Source organism: Carassius gibelio, chromosome A19 (genome assembly GCF_023724105.1).
Source record: "Carassius gibelio isolate Cgi1373 ecotype wild population from Czech Republic chromosome A19, carGib1.2-hapl.c, whole genome shotgun sequence".
Lineage (NCBI taxonomy): Eukaryota > Metazoa > Chordata > Actinopteri > Cypriniformes > Cyprinidae > Carassius > Carassius gibelio.
The window spans coordinates 4867672-4895378 of NC_068389.1; the positions used below are offsets into that span (position 1 = coordinate 4867672).

At 38.5% G+C, this 27707-nt stretch overlaps 1 protein-coding gene and 1 long non-coding RNA gene across 4 annotated transcripts in view; one reads left to right on the forward strand and one right to left on the reverse strand.

Annotated features, from left to right (window-relative positions):
• Positions 1-27707, reverse strand: part of LOC127935827 (uncharacterized) — a 197679-nt gene that overhangs the window by 123541 nt on the left and 46431 nt on the right. The gene's annotated exons all lie outside the window — the stretch shown is intronic.
• On the forward strand, positions 1127-3779 carry LOC127935819 (stathmin). Of its 3 annotated transcripts, none has more exons than XM_052534010.1 (5): positions 1127-1244; positions 2512-2561; positions 2657-2829; positions 3101-3292; positions 3367-3779. In XM_052534010.1, the coding sequence occupies exons 2-5, from the start codon at positions 2546-2548 to the stop codon at positions 3430-3432; spliced, it is 447 nt and encodes a 148-aa protein (XP_052389970.1). In that variant the 5' UTR covers positions 1127-1244; positions 2512-2545; the 3' UTR covers positions 3433-3779. The 3 variants fall into 3 exon arrangements, with proteins under 3 accessions (XP_052389970.1, XP_052389973.1, XP_052389971.1); XM_052534013.1 differs by having other exon boundaries at positions 1160-1244; positions 2512-2558; XM_052534011.1 differs by lacking the exon at positions 1127-1244 and adding an exon at positions 2192-2215.

Consider the following 27707-nt stretch of genomic DNA (forward strand, 5'->3'; position numbering starts at 1 on the left):
CAGTGGTTTTTGATTATCAGTTTAGTTCAGTTGCTGCTGCCATGAGACTGATTGTATTGACTGAAACTAACAAACATCACTATTTGAAATGCTTGCAACAACATGAAAAGGATTTGCCTAAAAACCGAAACGTCTATCATTCACTCACTGTCCCAAACCTGAATGAGTTTCATTGCTCTGCTGAACCTAAAACAAGACGTTTAAAGAAAGCTGGTAACCACACCATTGATGTTCTTCATTGACGTCCAAATTATTATTATTTTTTTAATTTTGTTTTCCCAATATGGAGGTCAGTGGGAAGTCTTCCAAATATCTTCCTTTGTAAATCTTCCTGAGTACATGATATTCATTTTTGGGGGCGAACTATCCCTTTAACCAGACATGGAAATCACAGTCTTCTGGTAGCAAAATAGCCACTCAAGTAAATTAATAATGAATTGGTTTGAATGTACAGTTACGGAGTAGAACAATAAATTAAAAGAAAAATGGAAAGGCCTACAATCATCTTCATGCTAAAAGTTCTTGATGATAACAGAGAAGATATATATGTATAATATATAGTTATAACTCAGATTTGCTAGACAAATTAATATGAGAGAAGAGGAAAAAGACGCACACACACACACACACACATTATTTAGCACTCCACATCAATTGGAAAACTGGCAAACGGAATCGTCTCCCCTTGTCTACATCATGTATGTTTGTATATCTGTACTTTCTTCTGCACTGGAAGCTCTCGCCACCAACACAAACATCGTGTGTGTGTAAACATGGCAATAAAGCTCTTTCTGGCTTCTGATATACCTACACTTCTCCTTCTGTATAAACATTTATTTACAAGCGTTATAATCACTACCATAGTCAAGCTTATAGTTATAGACCAAGGTCCACTCTCATCAGCAGCCAGCATCACCCGCAGTTACGTAACCGTCTCAATAAAACAAGAGCAGCCGTTACACCGTTCATCCCCAGCAGAAGACACTATTCAGATCATATATCCTTTTCTGATGATGCCTAATGAATGTCAATAGTTGCAAAATGAATAACAGTTCTGCCCCGTGTTTAAGCGTGTTGTTGTCTGAGAGAACTACATTATCCGGGAACCAGTGAGCGCAGCCAATGGGCGTCAAGAACTCGAGTGACGAGGTACATTTGATCATTTTATGCGGGAACTTGACGTGAGCTGAGAAAACGGCGCGAGCGAGAGCTTTGACATCAAACCAGGATCGTTTTGTCTGAAGGTAGGTGTGCCTGCATTGCTACGCCAAAGTGTTTTTTTTCTTTTTAAATGCTTACGCTTTCTGTTAATTTGTGCGATGTTTCTGTATGCCTAGGATTATTGGAGTGTAGTAGGTTTATATATTTCTGTGACATGCATGATATGAAGTATTAATGGAGGCTTGCTTGCTTCTAGTCTAACACAGTGAGTTGTTATTCTTCACATTAAATCATGTTTTCAAGGTTTTGGTCACATTTAATTAAGTATTCAAATAAAACACGTCGTTGGTAATAGTATAATCTGATAAATATCCAAAAGTCACGAAGTCTCTGACATATATTACGATAAGTTGCCTCATGCATCTGAATGTTTAAAGATGGTCTTCCTGTTATTTTTGCACTGTGCTTTTGTTGCATTCAGTACGCGCTGTGCTGCACGAATGCTGTGTTTATGTGCCCTTAATATGCATCTGCGTTGAACCAGACGGTTGCAGGATGGAGTGCAGCGCGAATGATGGCAGGATGTTTTGTAGTGTGCTTGAGTTATCATGGAGCTGTAGAAAGAGCAGGGCGGAGCTGAGCGCGCGCGGTGTCTTTGTTTGGACCTGTTCTGACCTGTAAAAGCGCCTTTCTCTCGCCACTGAATACACTTCAATCTCTTGTGGCTCATTCTACAGCAGCAAGACGTTAAAATGGCATACTTCGTATAACGACAAAGTATACAACTTTTTTTTCAGTTTTTTTTTCACAAGTCTGTGGTTTTCACATGCGCTGGCAGTTGGTCCTCGGGTCACGTGTGTGTGTTTTTGAAGAATACGCGCCAGTTTTTTTCCCCCCAGCGAAACTGTAGCAAACATTTGCGCGCTAAATTCACAACATGTCCTCTCTCTCTCTCTCTCTCTCTCTCTCTTTAATTGGTGGGCTGTAGTTTAGGGACCCAGTTTATCGAAAAAAGGCACTGTTGGGCAAACTATTACTTTTCTTTAAATAAGGTGTAAGTGTTATATATCATGTATGCTGTTTATATAAAATCCCATAGGTCTGTAATATGTCCACTTTTAGATGTAGTTGTAACATTGAGTGCAGTCTGACAAGGATTATGTGTATACAGTGTATATAGCTGAATTCAATGATGAACTGCCTTTAACTATCATTTTGCATTATTGAGACACTGTTTTCCAAATGAATGTTGTTCAGTGCTTTGACGCAATGTATTTTGTTTAAAGCACTATATAAATAACGGTGATACAGTATTGTGTGGGACACTAATGTGGCTGATTTGGTTTTCAGGCATACGTCGAGCCGCCTCTAGTCTTCTGCAACAATGGCTGCTTTAGGTGGTAAGACCTGTATTTATACATGTGTAAGACATGTGACCGGATATATTTGTAGTAGTTGAAGCAGGGATGATCCCTTAATATTGCTTGTTTTTTAGATATTCGTGTTAAGGAGCTGAACAAGCGTGCCTCGGGACAAGCTTTCGAGGTCATCCTTGGGAGTCCTGCTCCAGATGCCAAGACTGAGTTCCCTCTCTCTCCTGCTCCGAAGAAGGATCTTTCCTTGGAGGAGATCAAGAGGAAACTAGCCGCTGCAGAAGAGAGGCGCAAGGTGCGTACCTATACTGTTATTATTATTTTTTTTCTCCATACATTTTCTCCAACATTCAAGGCATGCCAAGGTACATTTAAGTTTACGTAAAACTTGTTCTACAACAATAAATGTGGGTGTGTATAAGATTTTCTCCAGAGGTATTAAGATTCATTATACAAAGTTTTTTTTTCATTTTCAACCTGTTCCTGGAATAAACTTCTTGAATTGAGTGTTTTAAATCTGACAATAATGCATTTAACAATTATTATAATGTTTTTTCTTTCTCTAGTCTTATGAAGCGGGGGTTCTGAAACAATTAGCAGAGAGGCGGGAGCATGAGAAAGAGGTGCTTCAGAAAGCTCTAGAGGAAAACAACAATTTCAGCAAGATGGCAGAAGAGAAACTGAACCAGAAGATGGAAGCCAACAAAGAAAACCGTTCAGCCATCATGGCAGCCATGAACGAGAAGTTCAAAGAGAAGGTACAGGTGATGTGTTTTCATTGATGGGTTTTAATGATGATAAAAATGATTAATACGTTCTGCTTCTATTTTAGGACAAGAAGCTGGAAGAGGTTCGAAAAAACAAAGAAAACAAAGAGGTCCACTGTGAAGAAAACTGAAAAATGTGCTATTACAGAGGATGTTTTTTTTTTACATATCTAAAGATTTTTTTATTTTATTTTTCTCCACATAAGAGGAAAAAAAATTATATACAGAACAAACAAATGCAGCATTTGGTTTGGATCGAGGAATGATTTTACACTTTGATTGAACTCATGCCAGTAACCGTATTTCTTCATCTTTTGACGTGTATTTTTCGCTTTAAGCACACGACTGTTCTTTGTACGAGTTTAGACCGGATGTTGGAGGGCTTTACATGTGAAATACAAAATAAGCAATACCTGTTGACATCTTTGACTGTTAACTTGTCAACGGTTGTACCAAATAAAAGAAGTACTTAAACTTGTGCTAGTCTTCAAGTGTTATAGTGTGAAAAATGGGTGGTGACTTTCAAAGCAATTCTTTTGCAGAGTATTAAATATTATGCATTATGACAAGTCGGTATTCATGTTGACTAAGTTAAAATTAGATCAGACTTTTGTTTTTTATCAAGTATAGGCTGAAGTTATGGATAGGTTTTAATGCCATTTCAGTGTCAGCTGATCTCAGAGGAGCAGATATAATATGGGTTGTGTCTCCCTCTAGTGTAGAAAGTGACTTTGTAACTGGCTTTTTTTTCTTTTTTTTAGTTTATTGTAATTTGCTGAGCTGTTCCCTGCACACCTGAAAAATACAATTACCTTTTTTTCAGCCTTTAGTCTGTATATTAAATATATATTTGAAGAATGTGGCTCACCAAACACTACGAGGAAGAAAATAATAATAATAAAACTATGGAAGTCAATAGCTACCAGCAACTGGTTGCTCACCTTTTTTAAAAATATATTTTGTGTTCAACAGAAGAAATAAACTAAGAAATAAATGAAGAACATGAGGCTGAGTAAATACAGTTTTCATTTTGGGGTGAACTATTAAATGTTATAAACCCTTTAAATGTTAAAATGCTTTCAAGTGTCCTCAGTGTTGGATACCATTATAGGCCAGTTATGTGAAACTGAAGGAAATATTTAGCTGATCAGTATATAAGTACAATTCCATTTTTGTTTTATTATTAATTGGTGATAATTCGATTAATAATTACTAATTACTGTCAAATTACTCTCCGTCGGACTGCTGACATTAGCACGCACTCATTATGTCAGGTTTATAGTGGATTGGTCCTCTAATGCACACCAATGTGGTTTTAACGAGAAGTGAAGAAGAAATCGCATTCCTTGCCCTACACTTGTGTGTCTTTGTAAGTATATTCAATACATTTTCATGAGTGGAGTCAAAGGTCATGCAGACAATTGCTGGGGTCAGTGTTGTCAGTGTTGTGCAACAGCGCTCTCGGCTTGCAGATATCACGAGGCTGTCTGGAGCAGTCCCCGCAGTGAATGAACTGGAGGCTATAATCACAGCACACTGTCACTTCAGCCTTATCTCCGGGCTCTTTCTCCAGTCTATTTACCTTTCCGCCACTCACTCCGACAGCAAACCTTTCAGATATCCTCTCAAAAGCTGGCATCCCCTCAGATTTCATTTCTTAAAGGTCAACTGGCATACATTTTACAGTCAAAAAACCTCAAAAAGAAGTCAAGTTGGCCCCACATGACCCAAATGCAGATATAGGAAGAACTACACACATCTGACAGCAATCTCATCTAATGACAGCAACAGTCCATCACTGACGTTACTGAGGCCTGGGCCGAACAGTGCAGAAACAGATTTCACAGTAAAGGAAAGGACACATCTTTTTAAAAGAGCGTTTAAGACACATATGCCACGTTCTGCCAGAAATGTGCTCTTATGGTATATGGTTTAGAAATGTCATTAAATTTAATATCTAAACTTAAAAGTCATGTGGTGTAAGCATAAAAAAAAGAAAATAATAATAATAATTATTGTGGGAGTTTTTGTATGGAAAGTAATGCGTTACAATAGTTCGGTGTTACTGTTCTCTCATCTGAACTGGGCTTTGTCTTTTATATGAACAGTATATTTTTGGCAAAATCACGTCTGTGCAGTAGATGGCAGCTCAAAGAAACATTTCAAGTCAAATCACATTTATCTGTATTCTGCTTTATACAATGCTGATCGTGTCAAAGCAGTTTTAGTGATGACAGTGTGAAAACAGTGTGTCAATAATGCTATAATTACACAAACACACTATGAGAGCTGCTATGTAAGTACTGGACATTTTCTCTCTTGCAGGGGTTAAAACTGCAGAGCAGGGTTTTAAATCCCAGTGTTAAAAGCAGTGTTTAAAAAAAGATGACAACCCTGGGTTAAGTGCAATGTGAAAAGACTTGGAGAGAAGGTTCATTTGGTCCAGTGAGCAGCAGTTGCAGCTCCATGCCATTTTGCACAAGAAACAAAAAACATTTCATGTTAAATCTGGTTACAATACACTCACACAAGTAGGCGGCGGCTATCATATGTGACTGAGCATAGAAAGTGTGTGTGTGTGTTGCATCTTTGACCTTGTAAGCCCTTGTGAACTATTATATTGAGTTCCTGCAGTCTCAGCTCACATCTGTCCGAACACGGTCTCAGTGTGGGACTCGGCCAGAATTTAACGGCCTCTCTGAGCTCTGCCAGGTGCTTCACACTGCAGCACCTCAATTATGTTGTTTGCATTTTGTAGAAATACTTTGCATCCATAGTCACTGATGTCTGCTAATGTTTGCTAGCGCTTTCAGCCAATCACTGTCACAACCATGAAAGCCTCCATAAAAATCATCTACAGCCATACATTGCTTACTGGTGCAAACATAAACAAAACTTTGCCTTTATGTGTTTGGAATGAAATTGAGAAATCTACATAAATACATGTCATTACAGTAAGTGCACATCACGGTTATGGTTTGTTATTCACTAGATGAGGATGTGTCAGCTGTAAACTGAACATCAGCTCGACAAAAAGCCATAATGTCTGAGATCGGGATAGGCTGAAAAAAATATATAGAAGAAAGTTGTATATAAAATATGAATTTTCTGCCAATGATCATGTGAATGTCTTTGTAAGAATGCCATTCCTTCCTTTAAAGCGGAAGATGCTTTCTATAACACTCTCAAATCATGCCGATCATCATGTTTTGTTCATGTCATCTAGTGATGACTTTTAAATGAAAAGTTGGACATATGTCACAATGCTAAAAAAAGTTACAATTTCAGAAATTAATGTTTCAATCAAAATTGACCTCAGATTCTTTTACTCTGAGGAAGAAAACCTGCAGGTCTCAGTCTGTTGGACCTCACGAAATACAAATGCTTCGCTCTGTCCTGAATGAAACACATGAGACTTGATAAGCACTAATGAATTCTTCTCCTGGTTATTAAAGCTGTTCCAGTCAGAATCTGCCCATTTGTCTGTGTCTTGCAAGGTGATGCCCACTTCCTTTAGCATTAATGATGTCTTCATCAATTACATATGGTTTGGCAAGGCAGCTGAACGTATGAATGAAATGCTGGCTGACAAAAGGTATAATGGGGTCTTGTTGGTGCTTATATCTAACTACGCTGAAGGCCTATAGACAAGGCTAAATGTTTTGCAATTGCAGTTAAAGTGAATCCAGCTGAAGGTTAATCACAGGTGTAAGTATTTCAGACAAACACCTATACTGGTGTATATATATATATATATTTGTAGACCGCTGTAGATCCACAAATGCATGCAGCGATTTTTTAAAACATTTTTAGTACGAAGACATACTGCAAATCCACAAATAGGTGGACTCCACCCACTGTCTGCTTAAGCCAATCAGATAACAGCCACATTTTGCTGACCAATTGTAGCACATTATTGCTATAGCCAATAACGTTTTGCTTTACAGTCAGGGTGGTCTTCATCTACATTGGCTCAAATAGCAAATATGAGGGCCAAAAAGATTGCTAGAGTAAAAAAAAAAAAGAAAACATGGTGGACAAGAGGTCCAGTAACAGGTGCGAGCCCGAGCTCCTCTCATCAGACAGAAATAGTGAACACAGCTATAGGCAGCAAACACAGACACTTCTGCAACCACTAGCGAGCTCAAGAAATTACAATCAGTGGCTCAGTTACTCTAAGAAATCTTTGAGGGGCACAATGTACAATATTAACATATTGATTTTTCAGAGGTGTTTACCTGTATTTTGAATTATTAATTGCATTGTGTTGTGTTTGAGGGTTAAAAGAAATGTCCATTAATTTAACTGATAACGTCCTGGAAAAAAAAAAAAACACCCAGTAGCTGTTCCATTCTTCTTTACGATCTACACACATTTCATGAACAAACCATGTCAATTTCAGTAGAATTCATGATTGCCTAAAGCTTCAGCCCAACAGGCCTGACATTAGTCCGCCAAAAGTGGACAGCGTCTTTGTGGGACACGTCCTTTGCACATCAAACCTGAAATTGATTTTCCCAGAATTCTTCGTAATGTTGCCTTCTCTGGGTCCTTTTGTGTGTGCTGGCTCTGATGAAAGCAAGCAAAAGCGATGGCATGTTTACTAGCAATCTCAGAATTGCCCCTATCTTAAGACTGATTTGCTGTTTCTCTCACATGATTCAGATCTGTATTCTGCCCAGCTGCAGACAACACAGCGCTTGATCCAGGCTGTGTTTGGAATACTAGTGTATTTATTACTATTCAGTGTACAAGTGTACTAAACACTTGTATTTGACACGTAGTGCAGTGATATACATTTCAGACATGTTTGCATATTATTTAAAAAACTTTTGGAATAAATTAACCAAGTCCTTTGTCTTGCTGTGGTGTATTGCACAGCAATTATTTAGCAAAACCTAAATGTGCACAAAAATATAATGAAGATTATTTTAAAAATGCACACAATTTAAATAAATAAATAATGCACATGTAGTTTTTTGTTTTCTACACACCTCACAAGTACACTTTACACAGCAAGTCCACTAAAACAAGCAAAAGGTGGTAAAGGCTAATAGTTGGAGAACTAACCTCTGCTCTAATGTTCATGATGACTGGAATCAGTTCATCAGTCTCTTACAGCAGCAGCATGAGAGCATGAATGTTTGGATGTTCAGCTGCACAGCGCTTTCTACTGAATGTGTCTGCCTGTCATTCACACCATGATGCATCTATTCTTTGCACACTTTGACCCTGGCCTTTGAAATTGGTCATGCACATCTGACATGCGGCTGTTTCACAGTAGACTCAGGATCACATCATTATTCCACTGACATCAAACAGGAAGAGGTTTTCTCTCCAGACCTTCCAGAAATGCAACTGTGTGTACCATCCGTCAGCACTGTGACACCACATGAGTATAAGAACATTGTCAGGGATGATAAATACTGAGAACATATCTCAATAACTAATCAAATCTAGATTCTATTGGTTGTTTTATTTTTAATTGCCTAAAAAGATATGTTATGAACACACAAACTGTCTATCTCATTCTTATAATTAAAAAAAGCAGTTTTTTGGAAGAAGGCAGAGACAGACTGACTGTAGGGAGCACTTTGGGCTGGCATACATGTCAAAATCAAGTTTATATGGTATAAGTTTGAATTAAACAGAGACATAAGTTCAAATATAGTCAACTCAAGATTCCAAATGGTGTTTTGATGCACTGAAGGCAATGAGGTAAGGCGATGCTATTTTACATATTTGTATAATTTTTTATGTTGTTTTTACCATTCCGCAAATAAATCTACATGAAAGTGTAATGCAACAAAAATTAATGCAGATATTTAGATTGGACATTATATCATATACACTGTGGCACAATGGTGGCTATTAGTTCTTAGTGAATTGATCTTTTTTATGGTTGTTTCTTTAGTTGTTTATTACTAATATGTTGTGTACAGAAACAGCAGATGATTGTGTTTTTGCCTCTTACAAAATTTTACACAAATGCTTGTAGTAACCATGGTGGGAAATATGCATGCAAGAAGGTCAGCACAAAAAATGAATGAATAAATAAATAAAAATCCAGAAAAATACATGTTCTTCTTCCTTAGATTTCTCCTCGTCCTTCACCACTTCTGCCATTTTCTCTTCTGAATTATCATTGTCCACAGCACTAGTCTAGCCAGAAAATAGACTCTGGGTGTGCATCAGAAAAATTGGGTGTGCCACATTTATTGTCAGATTAAAGCTGCAGTAGGTAACTTTTGTAAAAATATATTTTTTACATATTTGTTAAACCTGTGTCCTGACAGTAGAATATGAGACAGATAATCTGTGAAAAAATCAAGCTCCTCTGGCTCCTCCCAGTGTCCTATTGCCATTTGCAGTTACGGACCGCTCCCGGTAAGAAACAACCAATCAGAGCTGGGTCCGTAACTTTGTTTGTGTTCAAAATGTTGAAAAATGTATATAATAAGCGAGTACACCATTAATCCATTTTCCAAACCGTGTTTTTAGATTTTAGATTGCTTCGGGCGTACCGCGGCGGAGTAACCCAGTACCTTTGTGATTCTTCATAGACATAAACAGAGAGAAGTAGTTCTGGCTACGATGTTCTTCCGCAAGACGCAAGCAGTTCTGTTTATTAACCGCTAGAGCGTCAAAAGTTCCCTACAGCAGCTTTAATGCGCAAACCCCCCCGACTCAGCATATCACTAACGTTACAGAATAGGCTGGGCCATTTAGGACATAAAATTAACTTACATTAGTGAAAAACTTTTCCCTCAGGTAGATTGCATGTTTTTTTGGCATGCTGGATGTTGTGCACAATATTGTAAGTAAACAACAATAGACCAAGTTTACTAACACACTTAAGACTATACAAAAATAATTCTGAATCTGTTTTTAGGTGTGGCACTGGCACACTCAAAGTGGTCCACATTGACTGTAAATCCTGCAGTGTCTTGATGAAAGTATGTAAAAAGCATGTAAACAGTGGGGAGTAATTGATGAAGTCATTCAGATGACAGCCAAAAGGCAGGTAAAGTGTTAAAAAAATAAAATAAAAGTTATTTTTTAAACTTTATCTAGGCTCGGAAAAATATAACTTAATTTAAGTAGGCCATTGGTCTCAAACTCAATTCCTGGAGGGCCACAGCTCTGCACAGTTTTGCTCCAACCCTAATCAAACACACCTGATCCAGCTAATCAAGGTCTTCAGGGTTACTAGAAACTTCCAAGCAGGTGTGATTTGGAGCTGGTTGGAGGTAAACTCTGCAGAGCTGTGGCCCTCCATGAATTGAGTTTGAGACCACTGAAGTAGGCTAAATGTAAAACAATCTTCACATAAACTATAAATTGTATATACAGTATATAAACCATATATTAACCTTTATTCAAGCTACAAAAGTTAATCAGCGACTAGAACAGTCGAGTAATTTCTCTTTTTCATTTCCGTGATTTCACAGACTTCACCAAGTTTCACTTTAAAAGCAGCGCTGCCTCTTTAAAATCTGCATGATGCATATTTGAAAATTATATCCGGTTTTCTCCCAACTCTTTATGATTACTCATTTAAGGCAGTGTTTACAAAATCACTCGCCAAAACAGTGCATTTTGACACAATTGCATGTGTTTTTGTCATTTGAAATGGCTACTTGCACATTTGTCCTAAGCGGCTAGCATGCATATGCATTCAGCTGAGCGCGCAGACATTTAAACTACCAGTATAACATTACTGCATTTGATAATCACCTTCATCCAGTCTGTATTATTTCTCGAAATACATTATTACCGATAACACTCTCTTTATATTAGTTTAAACTAGAGTTAACTACCATAACTCCCTTACATAGCTGCTTGTCAACGCTGTCGCAGCAGTCTATTGATGTTGCGGTCTGGTAGATTGTTCTTATTGCGTCTCTATCAGGGTTGCCAGGTTTTCATGAGAAAACCTGCCCAAATACTACTTGAAAAAAGCACAAAACTAGCTCAATTGGATTTCGAGGGCCTACCCGGTTAAAAATCGTGATTTTTGGTGGGTTCCCCTGCTTAAATTCGCATTCCAGGGGCTACATATCTGTTGTTGTAGACGCTTCAACCCACGGATATGAAAAACGACCTCTGGCAACAGTTTTAAAGTAGCCCAATTCTGCTGGAAACCCGCAGACTTGGCAACACTGCGTCTCTTCCTTTTCTGGTCAGTGCCAGTGTTTCCACCTTATGGACAAACTAACTTAGTGCAAACACAATTCAAGACATACAGTATTGTTCAAAATAATAGCAGTACATTGTGACTAACCAGAATAATCAAGGTTTTTAGTATATTTTTTATTGCTACGTGGCAAACAAGTTACCAGTAGGTTCAGTAGATTGTCAGAAAACAAACAAGACCCAGCATTCATGATATGCACGCTCTTAAGGCTGTGCAATTGGGCAATTAGTTGAAAGGGGTGTGTTCAAAAAAATAGCAGTGTCTACCTTTGACTGTACAAACTCAAAACTATTTTGTACAAACATTTTTTTTTTCTGGGATTTAGCAATCCTGTGAATCACTAAACTAATATTTAGTTGTATGACCACAGTTTTTTAAAACTGCTTGACATCTGTGTGGCATGGAGTAAACCAACTTGTGGCACCTCTCAGCTGTTATTCCACTCCATGATTCTTTAACAACATTCCACAATTCATTCACATTTCTTGGTTTTGCTTCAGAAACAGCATTTTTGATATCACCCCACAAGTTCTCAATTGGATTAAGGTCTGGAGATTGGGCTGGCCACTCCATAACATTAATTTTGTTGGTTTGGAACCAAGACTTTGCCCGTTTACTAGTGTGTTTTGGGTCATTGTCTTGTTGAAACAACCATTTCAAGGGCATGTCCTCTTCAGCATAGGGCAACATGACCTCTTCAAGTATTTTAACATATGCAAACTGATCCATGATCCCTGGTATGCGATAAATAGGCCCAACACCATAGTAGGAGAAACATGCCCATATCATGATGCTTGCACCTCCATGCTTCACTGTCTTCACTGTGTACTGTGGCTTGAATTCAGAGTTTGGGGGTCGTCTCACAAACTGCCTGTGGCCCTTGGACCCAAATAGAACAATTTTACTCTCATCAGTCCACAAAATGTTCCTCCATTTCTCTTTAGGCCAGTTGATGTGTTCTTTGGCAAATTGTAACCTCTTCTGCACATGCCTTTTTTTTAACAGAGGGACTTTGCGGGGGATTCTTGAAAATAGATTAGCTTCACACAGACGTCTTCTAACTGTCACAGTACTTACAGGTAACTCCAGACTGTCTTTGATCATCCTGGAGGTGATCATTGGCTGAGCCTTTGCCATTCTGGTTATTCTTCTATCCATTTTGATGGTTGTCTTCCATTTTCTTCCACGTCTCTCTGGTTTTGCTCTCCATTTTAAGGCATTGGAGATCATTTTAGCTGAAGAGCCTATCATTTTTTGCACCTCTTTATAGGTTTTCCCCTCTCTAATCAACTTTTTAATCAAAGTACGCTGTTCTTCTGAACAATGTCTTGAACGACCCATTTTCCTCAGCTTTCAAATGCATGTTCAACAAGTGTTGGCTTCATCCTTAAATAGGGGCCACCTGATTCACACCTGTTTCTTCACAAAATTGATGACCTCAGTGATTGAATGCCACACTGCTATTTTTTTGAACACACCCCTTTCAACTAATTCAACTAATTGCCCAATTGCACAGCCTTAAGAGCGTGCATATCATGAATGCTGGGTCTCATTTGTTTTCTGAGAATCTACTGAACCTACTGGTAACTTGTTTGCCACGTAGCAATACAAAAATATACAAAAAACCTTGATTATTCTGGTTAGTCACATTGTACTGCTATTATTTTGAACAATACTGTATATGGGATTTGCATGTTCTCATCTTGCGGGCCGGATGAAGATGATTGGCGGGCCGCCAATTGAATAGCCCTGCCATAGATCATGACATACTCATAGATAGAATACAAAGCTATACAGTATAATATGGTTTAGATCCTACGTGTCCGATCGCTACCATTTTATTTAAATGGGGAGTCATCTCATTTATCACCAGTAAAATATGGCGTGCCACAAGGATCCATCCTAGGTCCCCTTCTATTTTCAATATACATGTTGCCCCTTGGTAATATTATAAGAAAATACGGGATTAGTTTGCACTGTTATGCTGATGATACTCAGCTATATATCTCAACGAGACCAGATTCAACTTCTAAATTATCTAAGCTAAAAGAGTGTGTTAAAAATGTAAAAGATCGGATGACCAATAATTTTCTCTTATTAAATTTGGATAAGACATAGATATTAATTATTGGACCAAAAAACAGTACACAGAATTGTTTAGATTATTATTTGCACTAGAAGGATATACTGTTACTTCCTCTACAGTCAAAAATCTGGGTGTTATATTAGACAGCAACTTGTGTTTTGAAAACCATATTTCCAATGTTACAAAAACTATTCATTCTTCCATCTCAGAAACATTGCCAAGCTACGAAACATGTTATCTGTTTCTGATGCAGAAAAGCTAGTTCTTGCATTCATGACCTCTAGACTGGACTATTGTAATGCACTTCTAGGTGGTTGTCCTGCTTCTTCAATAAACAAGCTACAGGTCGTCCAAAATGCAGCAGCTAGAGTCCTTACCAGGTCAAGAAAATATGATCATATTACCCCAATTTTACAGTCTCTGCACTGGCTACCTCTTAAGTTTCATATCAGTTACAAATTATCATTACTTACCTATGAGGCCATAAATGGTTTAGCTCCTGCGTACCTAACTAGCCTTATACCACGTTACAATGCATCACGCTCCCTAAGGTCACAAAACACTGGACTTTTGGTCGTTCCTAGGATAGCAAAGTCCACTAAAGGAGGTAGAGCTTTCTCACATTTGGCTCCCAAACTCTGGAATAGCCTTCCTGATAATGTTCAGGCTTCAGACACACTCTTTCTCTGTTTAAATCTAGATTAAAAACACATCTCTTTCACCAAGCATTCGAATAATGTATCTTTTTAATTGTGAGTGTAGTTGCATCTGATCAAAGGTGCATTTTTATTCATTAGCTTGGGTTAAACTAATTTTACTTTGTTGGATCAGCAGCTATGCTAATGATGTCTCTATTTTGTTTCTATTTTTCGCCACGGGATTTACATCCCATGGTAACTAGGATTTACACAAGCTCCAGTCTGGATCCAGAACACCTGAGAAGAGATGATGCTGACCCTCAGAGGACCTCAGATGATGCTTACCCTGAATTAACAAAAATAAACTAACAAATATATTTCCTGGTTTCATCACAATGAGATTTTTTTCTAGATCCTATTGCAGATTTATTATTTGATCTATTATTTGGGGAACAGACACAGTCTCTATCAAATGGACTACACATGTGCTAATATCAATGAAGTTGGTAGAACTACAAAGACTGTGATTTGAGGTTTCATTTACTAGTCATATGGTGTGTAGCGTCTTAAGTGGGTGACGTGACATTCAGCCAAGTATGGTGACCCATACTCAGAATTCGTGCTCTGCATTTAACCCATCCAAATTGCACACACACACAGCAGTGAACACACACACACACACACACACACACACTGTGAACACACACCCGGAGCAGTGGGCAGCCATTTATGCTGCGGCGCCTGTGGAGCAGTTGGGGGTTCGATGCCTTGCTCAAGGGCACCTAAGTCGTGGTATTGAGGGTGGAGAGAGCGCTGTACATGCACTCTTGAAGATGTTTTATGACAGAAGATCCGCTCCTGTTCTGCTGGGGTGCAGGCCATCAGCACAGAAGAGCCTAGTTCGCACCCAGAAAAGATTCCAGTTATTAACACAGAGCAGTTTCTGTTCATTACACCATGACATTAGCCATTCATATAGCACATATAGAGCAAATAGTCTACTGAACCTTTAATTTCCTATTTGAATTGTCGAAAGCGGACCAGAAATGATGATCCTTGTAGTATTGATCGGGCTCCTGAAGTTCTGCTTCAGAACCTCTGACTGCCACAGCCTGATGTTGTTCACCTTCACGTGCAGCACTACAGCACCGATGCTCTCGTCACCCTTCAGGATCGGAGGTACCTGCGCTGCAACATTGAGAACACAAGCACCAAGAAAACAATAAATGTGCACCTTACATAGTTGAGACGATCGAGTCACCGATAACTACAGCATTGTGTTCCATCTCGGAGGGCCTGGCTCTTGCCTTCTGCTGCTGAAACACACCGAGTCTCTGGTGTCCCGGCACCGGAGTGAAGACCAGGCACTGACAAAGAAACACACAGGTGGTGGGAGTATTCACATCTTGCATCAGCGCAGGATGTCTCAAGTCCTGTTCTCTGCTCTCGCAGCTGGGCCTGCTTCTCCAGTAGATTGCGGATCTGCTTCTCCACGGCCTCCAATTCCAACAGTGTGCAGATTGAACGTGTCCTCACCTGCACTCAGAGGTTGACAAACTTCTGACACATTCACCATTTAAAACAAATAACAGTAAGTTATTTGTTTACAGTAAGAGTAAAAAGTATGTAAACAAGACAATTGGTAGCTGGGAACCACATTACTGATGCTAACGGGCAAAGCTAGAAACGGATGTTTGAAAAAACTGGAAAAAAAGATTTTCAACTGTTCTGATTGTTTTTGATGTTAAATACAATCTGAAAAATGTTTACCCACTGTAAAATAAAAAAATAGCAGGTTATAGTTTAGTTTAAACAATAATTTTGACGGAGCTTCCAATTCAAACCAGTGACAGCATCACACGTGTGTGCAGTTGTTGCTGAAAAAAAAGGGAAAAAACTGCAACAGTTAGGGAATTAAATTAAAAGCACTGGCTTTGACACAAATTGCAATTAATGGAGGTTTTTCTCTAAAATTATTATTATCTTTTTCTCTCAAACTCCAGTCCACACTTGTACATTGGTGCCTATTGCCCTGTATATGGCCCATATCACATGACTTTCTAGAGGTGACATCATTTCCAGAACACAGTATTGATAGTAATATATTTTTCTCACTTTCTCTCATTTTTAGAAGACTTATCTAACAGCAGAAAACATAACAAGTCCACCCTGTTGTGTTGATATATAGTGAAAATCCTTGTATTCTCATAAAGGCTAATCTACTACCATGCTGTTCTTTCCTGCCTAGCAATGTGTTTCATTAACTCAGAAGCTGTTAAAGTCTACCATGTTACACATTGCATTTTATAATAGTTATGTAACAGGGGTACACAAGCCTAAGCTTGATCAGTGTTTTTTATTCTGATAGACATTGTCTTCCTCTGACTACACACACACACACACACAGACATATCCGTAGGAATAAATAGGTAGAATGTGTGTTTTGTAGAGTAGACAATAGTTAGAACATTCGTAAATTGCAATAAAATCAATAATCTTTGATGTTAATTCTCTTTAACATTTATTCAACTGTCAAAAGTACAAAGAAAATATTTCTAAAGTTTTCACAGATCAACTTAAATGTATTTTGTAAATAGGGTTAAGTACGTAACCGAAACATTCCCTATCTGTCGGTCACTACGAGTTATGTCATGACGACATTAGGGGAAACGCCACAACCTGAACACTGTCACAGCCCTGTGGCACTGTAAATGTTGACAAGCTGTAGCATGTTAAGACAAAAGCAATTCTAAGGTCGTAACTTTTCCAAAGCCCCAGTGCAAATTCACTGACCTTGGTACTGAAGGGGACCAATGGTGAGTACATCAATGCTGGAGAATGCCATGCTGCTGTTATATCCACTTCCAAAAGTTTTTGGAAGGGCTTTCAACTTCCAGTGAAGATTGCTTCAAATCTTCCCTATTTGTTCTTTCAGCCTGGCAGAACAATGGGGAAGTGAGCCTTAAGAAAAAGGTTGCTACATAGACCATATCCTACCTGTAGGGAGATGATATGTGGAGATACTAATATGGACTGACCAAGGGGGCAGTACTAGATATGTAATGGGTTTCTAATGTAGGTCTTAAATTAGATTAGGGATGGAACGACTGCCAGAAGAGACTGACAGAGCGGGTCTGTCAAGGGTAGACAAGTTTACAGAGAGGGAAACCTTACCCTGGAAGAATACATATATGGGGTTACCCATAGGGAATCAAGCTATATGGAGACCAAGCCCAGTACAGGGGCTGACCAGGACTCCGGAAATGCTAACACCAGTACTGAGCCAGGCATCAGACTGTTCAACTAAGTCTTGCTGGTGGGGGTGCTGAAGAATGCTCGACCAGGTTTTTCTAACCAGAGAACTCTACTAGGAGAAGAAAAGCACTCACATTCCCTTGTGAGGGGAAATTGTGCAGCATGCATGACACTGAGCCATACCTTCTCACCAATTACCTGTTACCCAATACAGGGGATGAAACCAGTGTTGCCCAGCCTGCAACTTGACAGATGTCTGCAATAGAGGAGCCATACACCAATGCCCAGGAGGAGCCAACACCATGAATGGAGTGAGCTCTTAACCCCAGGGGCCACTGCTTGCCTTGAGATTGGTCCGCCAAGGTGATGGTATCCACTATCCAGTGGGCCAAGTTCTACTTTGAGACAGCCTTCCCTTTCTGCTGACCTCCAAAGCAGACAAGGAGCTGCTCAGAGCTTCTGAAGCTCTGGGTGCAGTCCACTTATAAGCATAACGCTTACAGGATACAATCATAAGGCACTTTTCACTTACCGAAAATTATTGGAATATCCTGACCCTCTTGATGGAAATGAGTGCAACCAGGAACTCTGTCTTAAGAAACAGGAACTTCAGCTCAACTGAATCAGTGTCTCAATGGGACCCCTCTGTCCAGCCAGGACAACAGATAAATCCCAGGATGGTATCAGGGGTGTCCTAGGAGGATTCAACCTTCTGCACCCCTCAGGAATGATCAGGTCATGCTTCCCCAAGAACTGGCCATCCACTGCATCAAGATGTGCTGTGACAGCAGCCTATGCTCCAACCTTTCTTGCAGGAAAGAAAACACAATTTTAATTTAGCATCTCTGGGGGTCTTCTCTGCGAGAAAAACACCAATTCATGAACAGACTGCACTCCAAAGAACAGACGTGCCTTGTAGAGAGAGCTCTAGCCTGAGTGATAGTGTCTACCCCAGCTGGTAGGAGATCACTTAGGTCTGCAGTGTCCCATCTAGGAGCCACACATGGAGGGTCCAGAGATCTGGACATGAGTGCCATTTGGTGCCCAGCCCCTGAGAAAGAAGGTCCTTCCTCAGGGGGATGCAACAGAGAGGTGTCGCGAGAAAAATAAGTTCCAAAAACCAGGTCCGGGTGGACAAGTAAGGCACAACCAGCAGTGTCTGTGTGAGCAGACTCACAGGACAAATGCATACTTGCACAGAGTGCCAGTGCATCTGTGCACAGGGGGGCCTGGGTCAGGGAATAGTACAGCCGGCAGTATGAGTACTCATGGGAAGCAAACAGGCTGACCTGAGCTTCCCCGAATCATCTCCAAATCAGCTGGACTGCATGGCAATGGATTCGCCATTCTCCGGGGAAAGTGAACTTTTGGGAGAGCGTATCAGCTGCACAAATGAGTTCCCCAAGAATGTTGATGGCACGCAGCGACTTGTCCAGCAGAAGCGGCCAAAACTGCTGCAAGGATAGATGACAGTTGATGTACCAATGCAGTAAAGATTCAGTCCAGGACACCAAGGCTGCCTGCCCATTTCACGTAGAGCCCCAGCCTGTATTGGAGGAATCTGTCATGACAACGACATGCCAGGACACTTGTTCTAAGGGCCGTCAGTCTGACCCCAGACCCCAGTCCATCGAAAAGCAAGGTCCTACCAGGGGCTGAATAAGCACCGACGATATGTACCGTGGTGCCATGCCCATCTCAGGAGTGTAACCAGTTTTGAAGAGGTCTCATATGATGCAATCCAAACAGCTAGACTGTGGCTGTGGATGCTATGCCCCAGTAGCCTCTTAAAGTGTTTCAGTTTCCCTCCTGCCACTGAAGGAACTCCGGCAGTTCAGGAGCAACTGGGAACCTTTGTTGGCAAGACATGCCATCATACACATAGAGTCTAGCTCCATACAGTTCCCTCTGCGTCTTTCGTGAAGACACAGGGGGACAGGGAGAGCCAAAAGTGGAGGACTTTGTACTGCCATGTCTGACCCTCTAACGCAAACCATACCAACGGTCTGTGACAAGGAAGGATAGATAACTGAAAGTATGCATCTTTCAGGTTGATCGCTGCAAACCAATCCTGGGCTTGAATGCATTGTATAATACGTTTCTGTGTCAACATCTTGAACATGAGCCTGTAAAAGGCCCGATTCAAGACTAGCAGATCCAAGATAACTCTAAGGCCACCGCTTTTCTTGGGTATGATGAAGTAAGGGCTGTAAAGTTCCTTCCTCATCTTGGTTGGAGGGACTGGCTCGATTGCATCCTTCGCCAACAGGACAGCAATCTCCTTGCAAAAGGCATCTACCACCGAAGTCTCGAGAACACCATTGGACTTGGGAGGTCACCTGGCGAACTGAATCATGTAGCCAAATCGAACTGTGGAATGAGCCAGTGGTTTGGGTTGGGAATTGCAATCCACACTCCAAGGGATAGTCGATATAACCGCAGTGGTGGGGAGTTGTGATGTCTCTTTCTTTCTTTCTTTGAGATCAAACATTACATTTAGTGGACATACATTTTCATTTTTTTGTCAAAACTCCTTTTGTAATGTAGATTTCTGTGGGTGCACTCTTGTCATAAATTAATCTATTACTTTTCCTTAAATTAAATTAATCTATTACTTTTCCTTAGACCTTTCCAACGAAATATAGTTTGTCAAGATTAGATTAGATTTGATTGTAATATAGTATAGTCAACGTATATGCGGGACGGGGTGACAGTTAACAGGTTAAGTCAATTTAATAAAGGTTAAAGAGAATAAACAAAAAACATATTGATTTTATTTGCAAGACGTCTCAACTTTTCTGTCATTGGGGTTGTACATCTTTACAGAGTATGCACTATTTTAAAGACTGTAGGCTATCCCCTCACAGCCTCATTTTCATTGACATAACATTTAATATGCCGTCTGGCCTGACTAAGGCCTATGAGTGTACATCATGCCAACTGCCAGCGATAATTTCTAGCATGTTGGAAGTTGTGTGAGAGTCAGCAGGGCCATTAACTCTGCACTGAGTGCAGTCACTGGGGCTGTTAACATGCGGCCAAGCGAGAAAGCTCTCTCTGATTTCCAACCACTATGTAAATTAAGCTTATTACTGAAAATTGGCCAGCCTTGGCCATTTATTCACAGTTCTGAGAGTTCAGAATGAGATTTTCAGACATCCATTAGGTCTGGAAGACTACAGAGCCAGAGCTGAAGTTTCAACTGAATTCATACATTCAAGCAGTCCATGTGGGATCTCACCGACTTTGAGCTCTTCCCATCCAAACCCTCTGTGCCTCTATGTCTGAACCCACACCCTCAGGCCATCTAACACAGACAGAAAAAAGCACCTGTTAGTGTGGTGAAGAGCATTTGTCCTCTCTGACCTAATTCATTCACACCTAAACAGTTTGGCTTCTCTTCTCAAACAGAGTTCTTTTAGTAAATTTTTCCTCTGTTAAAAATACAATTCATAATTGATGAAGTAGTGTCACCTGAACCTCAAATAGTCTGATGGACATGGTAACAATTTTAGGCTGAATCTCACAAACACTGTCAATAAATGACTGGGACAAAATTAAAAGAGGAAAATAAGATGACAAAATCCCACTCGTTCATATTACTCTAATGGTAAAAATGGATTTTTTCATTACTTTAAATTAAACAAAATAAACAACCCCAGCATTTCTTTGTGAGATCAGTTAATCATGGCATGTTGGTATCATGCAAACACTTTCAAGAAAATCTTGGAATACAGACCATCAGCATAATGGTAGCCGTGTACTTAAAGCCTTTATAAATAATGTATGATTTACAATTATTAAAATTATTTAATGAATTAATTATGCCTTGTAATCCACCTTATAATGCATTGTATCATTGTAAACACAGTTATAATACATTATAATAACTCTCAAGTATTATAATGTATTTTAACTTACATTACAATTATTTATGAAAATATATAATGTGTTACATATAATGTTACAACCTACATTATGGATATCTTTATAATGCATTATACATAAGGTAAAGCATGATATATGGTTTCTGCTTCCCTTAACAAAACTGATTCTAAAAACCTGTTTTTATCACATTTATGGTTTCTGTCAATTTCTGTCCATTAAATGTAATGTTTGATCTCAAAGAAAGAAAGAAAGAGTCTTTCAATTCACCAAGGGGTTATTGACCTAAAAGTTAGAATCTTAGAAGATCCTTGCTTTATTCCAGATCATTAGATTTTTTTTTTTTTTAAGTACATGATCGTATGATTTGAAAGTTTATTCATTTCAAATAACATTAAATAAATATATGTTAATTCTTATGTAATGTTTAATAAGTACATAAGTAAACATTGTTATTTCATATTTCAAGCAATGTGAATTTATATAAACTAATGATCTGTTAAGCATTATATAATGTTTGTTAAATATATATTTATGAAAGTTATTCTAAAGTGCTACTGAAAGGGCAGACAGGGACAGTGATATGTGACCTTAGGACAATCAGCTAGCCACTGGCTAATATAATGGCGGCCTTACATAAATGCTTAGTTTCTAATTTTGATTCTTGAAAGGCCAATAGCATGGCATCAGCTCAAACCCTATGGAATGACTAGACAGATCATGAAATGTCAAGTTTTCAGCTTTCGCCATGACATTTCTGCTCTTGCTGACAGAACGTCATTCTTCTTATTTTAGATCTGAAAGTGCTTGCTCTCGAAAAATATGCTCCCGCCCCCCACCAAATAGCTTGCTTGAGGAGGACAGGCAAATTTGTGTTTCACAGATGTACTCTGCAATTTTAATCTTGTCTAACTCAAAGTGTCTCTGTTTTTCTTGCATATCTCAATAAAATTTATATAGCAAATTACCTACTTTTGTTCAGTTTACTTGGAATACTGAATCATGTCCAGACAGGAATATCTGTATATCTGCATTTGGTCTGTCAGATGCTATAATTCTCTCCTTCAATAACTCCAGCAACAGCCTTACATGCTTTCAAAACAGATTTTGGATTACATTTTGTCATACTACATGAATCTTCCATATGCATTCTCTTCAATCTGTAATCAAAAATGATATTTGTACTAATCAGTTTTGCCTTTTCAAAAGCCAGTTGCTAAGAAATGCCAGTTCATGACTGCTGTGGAAACATTAACAAAGAAAGTTTAAATTGCAAACAGCAGAGGGCACAATAAGGCCAGAAGTTATTGGCAAATGCTATAGATGGAGCCTGGATGTAGATGCTCTAGAGCTTACATGAGATATTGTCTTTGGAAGGATCCTTCTGTTTCCGCAGTCAACAGCCTGAAACAAAGCCCGAGTCCTAAAGAAAGAGTATAAAAAAAACATTTTCTGAGGTTACGGCTGGTGTTAATTTTGCTCTCTAAGATAACCAAATATCTATATAACTCTTCTCTACTTCAGAGATGCCAAGACTCACTGATAGTTTAACTCGTCAGACTCTAAAGCTCTGCAGATCAATCTGCATCTCAGATGGGTCACTGACTGCAAGCTTTTTTGCTGTCTCTCTCTCTCCCTCTCTGCTGTTTGTTCTCTCTCTTCCTTCTAGGGTTGTCATTTCAATAACAACAAAAAGGAGGACATGTTATACAGTGAAACCAGGATAAAAGCTAAAAAATTATCCTAAACCTATAAGCAGTGACAAAAATCTACTTTTTCATTAGGAGGTGATATTTGCACCTACATACGGAAGGTGTTGCCGAGTGGTTGTAGTGTTTGACTCCTAACCGTAGGGTTGTGGGTTTGAATCTCGATCCGGCAATACCATGATTGAGGTGCCCTTGAGCAAGGCATCGAACCCCCAACTGCTCCTCAGGCACCGCAGCATAAATGGCTGCCCACTGCTCCGGGTGTGTGTTCACTGCTGTGTGTGTGTGTGTGTGTACTTTGAATGGGTTAAATGCAGAGCACGAATTCTGAGTATGGGTCACCATACTTTGCTGAATGCCACGTCACCTTCACTACAGCTGATTTTAGGGACTGTTTTTTTTTTTTTTTTTTACTTTTAAAATGAATGCATTCTCTTTAAGAATCTAAAATAAATTTGGACTGTAGAGCTGTTGCTAATCAAAACTAAATCAGCATAAAATCCCTCTTCACACTGCAGAGGTGGCACAGAAGCTGCATCTGAAGTGGCATACATTCATTTACACAGACTGTTTAATGCAGCTCAGAGATGCCCTGAATGTATTTACACTGCAGTTAAAAATGCATAAATAATGGTTACGAGACTAATTGTCAGGCAAATCCGAAACACTTTATTAACAGAAGTGAATGTCTTAGAATCCAATCTTAGAAGGCAGAGCACAGGATATGATGGAGATGGATAGTGAGTTGACACACACACACACACACACACACGATGATGATAAAAAAGTGTGGTGATTGTGTGCAGGTAGGTGAAAGCCAAGGGGGATTGTGGGAGATGTATTGTGCAGAGGTGACAGGCACAACATGTATTGAATATAGAAAATGCAATGCAATGCAAAAAAACAACAATAATAATATATATATATATATATATATATATATATATATATATATATATATATATATATATATATATATATATATATATATATATATATATATATATATACACACACACACACACACACATATATATATATATATATATGACAAGATATTTATGATATGAAAATTATATTTTAAGTCACTGTCTTAGTCACTGATTCATTCAATTGATTCATGCAAAATGGCTGATTCATTAGAATCAAAGCAAGTGAAATGATTCAGCTGAGAACTACAGAGACAAATAAAGTGTTAAAAAGCTACAAACATGGCGGATGTGCATTACCAATGGTTGAGTAGAGAGGTTTAGATAAATAGTTTGAGTTACTAAATCAACATTTAACCTGGTAAAAAAAAAAAATAAATAAAAACAATTAATACAATGTTTTCTGTGTTATTTTTAATCTGCAACAGCAATGCAAACTTTTATAAACATTAATTTGTTTGTTAATTTTTAAATGCATCATTATGCAGAAGATAAAGACCTACCGATATGGTAGGAAGTTAAATAAAATATAAACTTAAAGGATATAAAGGATATAAACTGTGACAAGATGATTGACAGGCCGGTTTACAGTGACAGGGTGCATGTTATTATGCGATGAGTTGTGTGTCGCGATAGTATGTCCCAAAGCTTGCCTATTCTTCTACTACATACTCAAAAGTGTCTACTTTTTCTTCACCAAAAAAGTACATACTTTAAGGGTGTAGTATAAGTAGGCACAGGGACACAGCATATGTCGAATTATTGACTAACCCAGTTAGTTTAAAAACATTGAATCATTCATGATGGAAACATGGCTTTGTTGATCAGAGGTACAATGGTTCTACGGTTTTGCTGATGGAATAAAGCAAAATCAATCAATATTGAATATAATAAGAAACGGTATGCCATTTAATATAAACCTAAACATAACCTATTCTAACATTTATTTATAAAGTACGTACCACGGCATAAAGTGATGAATGATCTGAAAAGGATGTGTGTTTCAAACCCATACTGTTCAACCTAAACCTGGCCAGATGGTTTCACTCTCCCCTTGTCATCTCATCATTCAGGAATTCATGTCAGGAAAGCAGCCGAATAAATAAGTACGATGTCGAACATGAGGTTACGATCCCTTCAAGTAAATAAAACCAGATGACTTACTGCAGTGCTCTAGTCTGGGTTCATTGTGTTTGAGGCTTAATTGCTATTTCAGGGCATAATGAATTAGAGTCTCTGTTTACATATAACTTTTTATCTCTGTGTTAATTGCCAATTGTGCTGATTGGCTCCCCTCCACAAAATTAAGAGGAAGAATGTGGCTTTAATTAGCCACTAGCACAAAGCAACCTGTGTGTGTTCATGACTGGAATGAGAAGACACAGCGCTGCACCGGACGGCATTACTCATGCGCTTGTGAGATGAAAAGAAGAGTTTTGTTAGATCTGAGGACTCTTATTAAAGCATATGGACCAACTACTTGTATAAAACTGTTATGTGAATATATTTAGACATTGAGAGACAGTGTCAAGTGATTTCTAAACATGCTGCAGCATTTGCATTATTGATTATTCCACAAGGTATAAAAGTACTGTGTGTGTGTGTGTGTGTGCGTGTGTGTGTGTGTGTGTGAGAAGGAGTGGAGCAACACAAGGTCAGATTAATTTGTAACTATGGAAATGAGCTCTGCATGTCTTATTTTCACTCTTGACATCCTGCTGTCAGTCATTCAGGCTGAAAGCATAGAGAGAAGGGAAATAATGAGGACTATTATGAGCATTTTCATCACTAGTACTTCATTTACACACTGTTAAAGTGTCTTTATACCGAGCAATACTCATAAGGGGAAGGATTTTAACCACAAATTGCATTACACACAAACTGAGCTTGCCTTAGACTTTCTACATACCTTAAATTGTCTCGAATGATCCACTGTCTATTGTGTTAGACATCTCAAACACGATGGTTAACAAACCACATAATGGAACTGTATTGAGAGGACAAACTGTTTGGGGTAACATACAGTCATTTTAACCAAATAAACCTCTCGACTGTTTCCTAGAAGAGGTCATTATAAATTGGTAACACGTGTCACATCTTCTGTGAGTGTTGTGTTTGTTTGGTGCCATGTGCTCTCTCCTGTCCTTTTCTGACCCCGCCCACCTTGTCACCTCATTACTGTTTATTTGCTCCACCTGTGTTTCATTGCCTTCACTCCGCACACCTGCCTCTCAATCACACACAGCTGTTGCTCATTGTCATGGACTATATATTCTCTTCTCACACACCGCTCTGTCTGGCTGTATTATTGTTATTTGTTCTGGATATCTGTTCGGTTTGGTTTTTGTCTTGTTTTTTGTTTTTTGTTTTTTTCATTTATATTAAAGTATTTTCTTCCCTGCATTTGGACCCAGACCCTGTTTCTTCCTGCGCGTCCTACCGCGCTGTGACAGCAAGCTAGTACACAGGGGAGACCAGGGCTAGTTATCACAGTTACTTCATAACATGGCAGAACACTGCCAAAAATTTACAAATCATATCCTGGTGAAGGCAAAATGGTTAGCTGCATTCTGTTTGCAAATAAATTGCATCTAAATCCAAAACACTTCTGTACATGCTATTTATAATTATAAGACATCAAGGCATACAGTTCACAAATCTATTACATTACAAGGTAACACTTTAGAATAAGGTTCCATTAGTTAATGTTAGTTAACTACTTTCGTCAACATGAACTAAGCAAGAACAATCCTTCTACAGCATTTATAAGTCTTAGTTCATGTTAATTTTAACATTTACTAATGCATTATTTAAATCAAAAGTTGTGCTTGTTAACATTAGTTAATGCACTGTGAATTACCACGAACTAACAATGAATAACTGTATTTTCATTAACTAACATTAACGAAGATGAATAAATACAGTAATAAATGTATTATTCATTGTTTGTTCATGTTAATTAATTCATTGACTAACATTAACTAATGGAACCTTATTCTAAAGTGTTACCCATTACAATTCACTTGCTTATACATTTAGTCAGGAATTAGGTGAGAATGTGTGAAGGTGTGTAGGTGTGAAAGACGCATTATGTCGATGACATTTCTCACTTCTATTCCAGCTGCGCTTCATTTTCCAGTCTGCTCTCCTTATATATATCGATATACCACGGTCTAGGACTGTTTTCCTGAATCTTCTTTGAGTGTAAAGGAGAAACTGTATCTAAATTAAAAGAGAGAGTCAATAGTTTCTGTCACATCAAGTTTTTCTGAGCTATTGGAGTTGCTGAGGAATTGAGACAAATCACGTAGATTATTTACAAAGCAGTCTTTTGTTGTAGAAGCTATATGGAGTATACAAAGACTAGATAATGCACATTTAACTCAAAGCTTTCAGACATATAATGTCCCCCCCCCCCCCCCAAAAAAAAAAAAGCCATCATGTGTCATTTTAAATTATTTTGCACATATTATTTTGCATACATATGCATAATCTGATAATTTATTTCATTTATTTTAAATTAAAAATGTATTGAGATATTTTTATTATTTAACTGTACCCCCACCACCAATAAAAACTATTAGTTTTTTTTTTTGTTGTTTAATAAATACAATTCAGTGTATCCGTACAATTACAATCACATATTCCATACAGTTATTGCATAAAAGTGTAGATAAAGCTTTTCATTTTGAGTGGAAGTCACATAT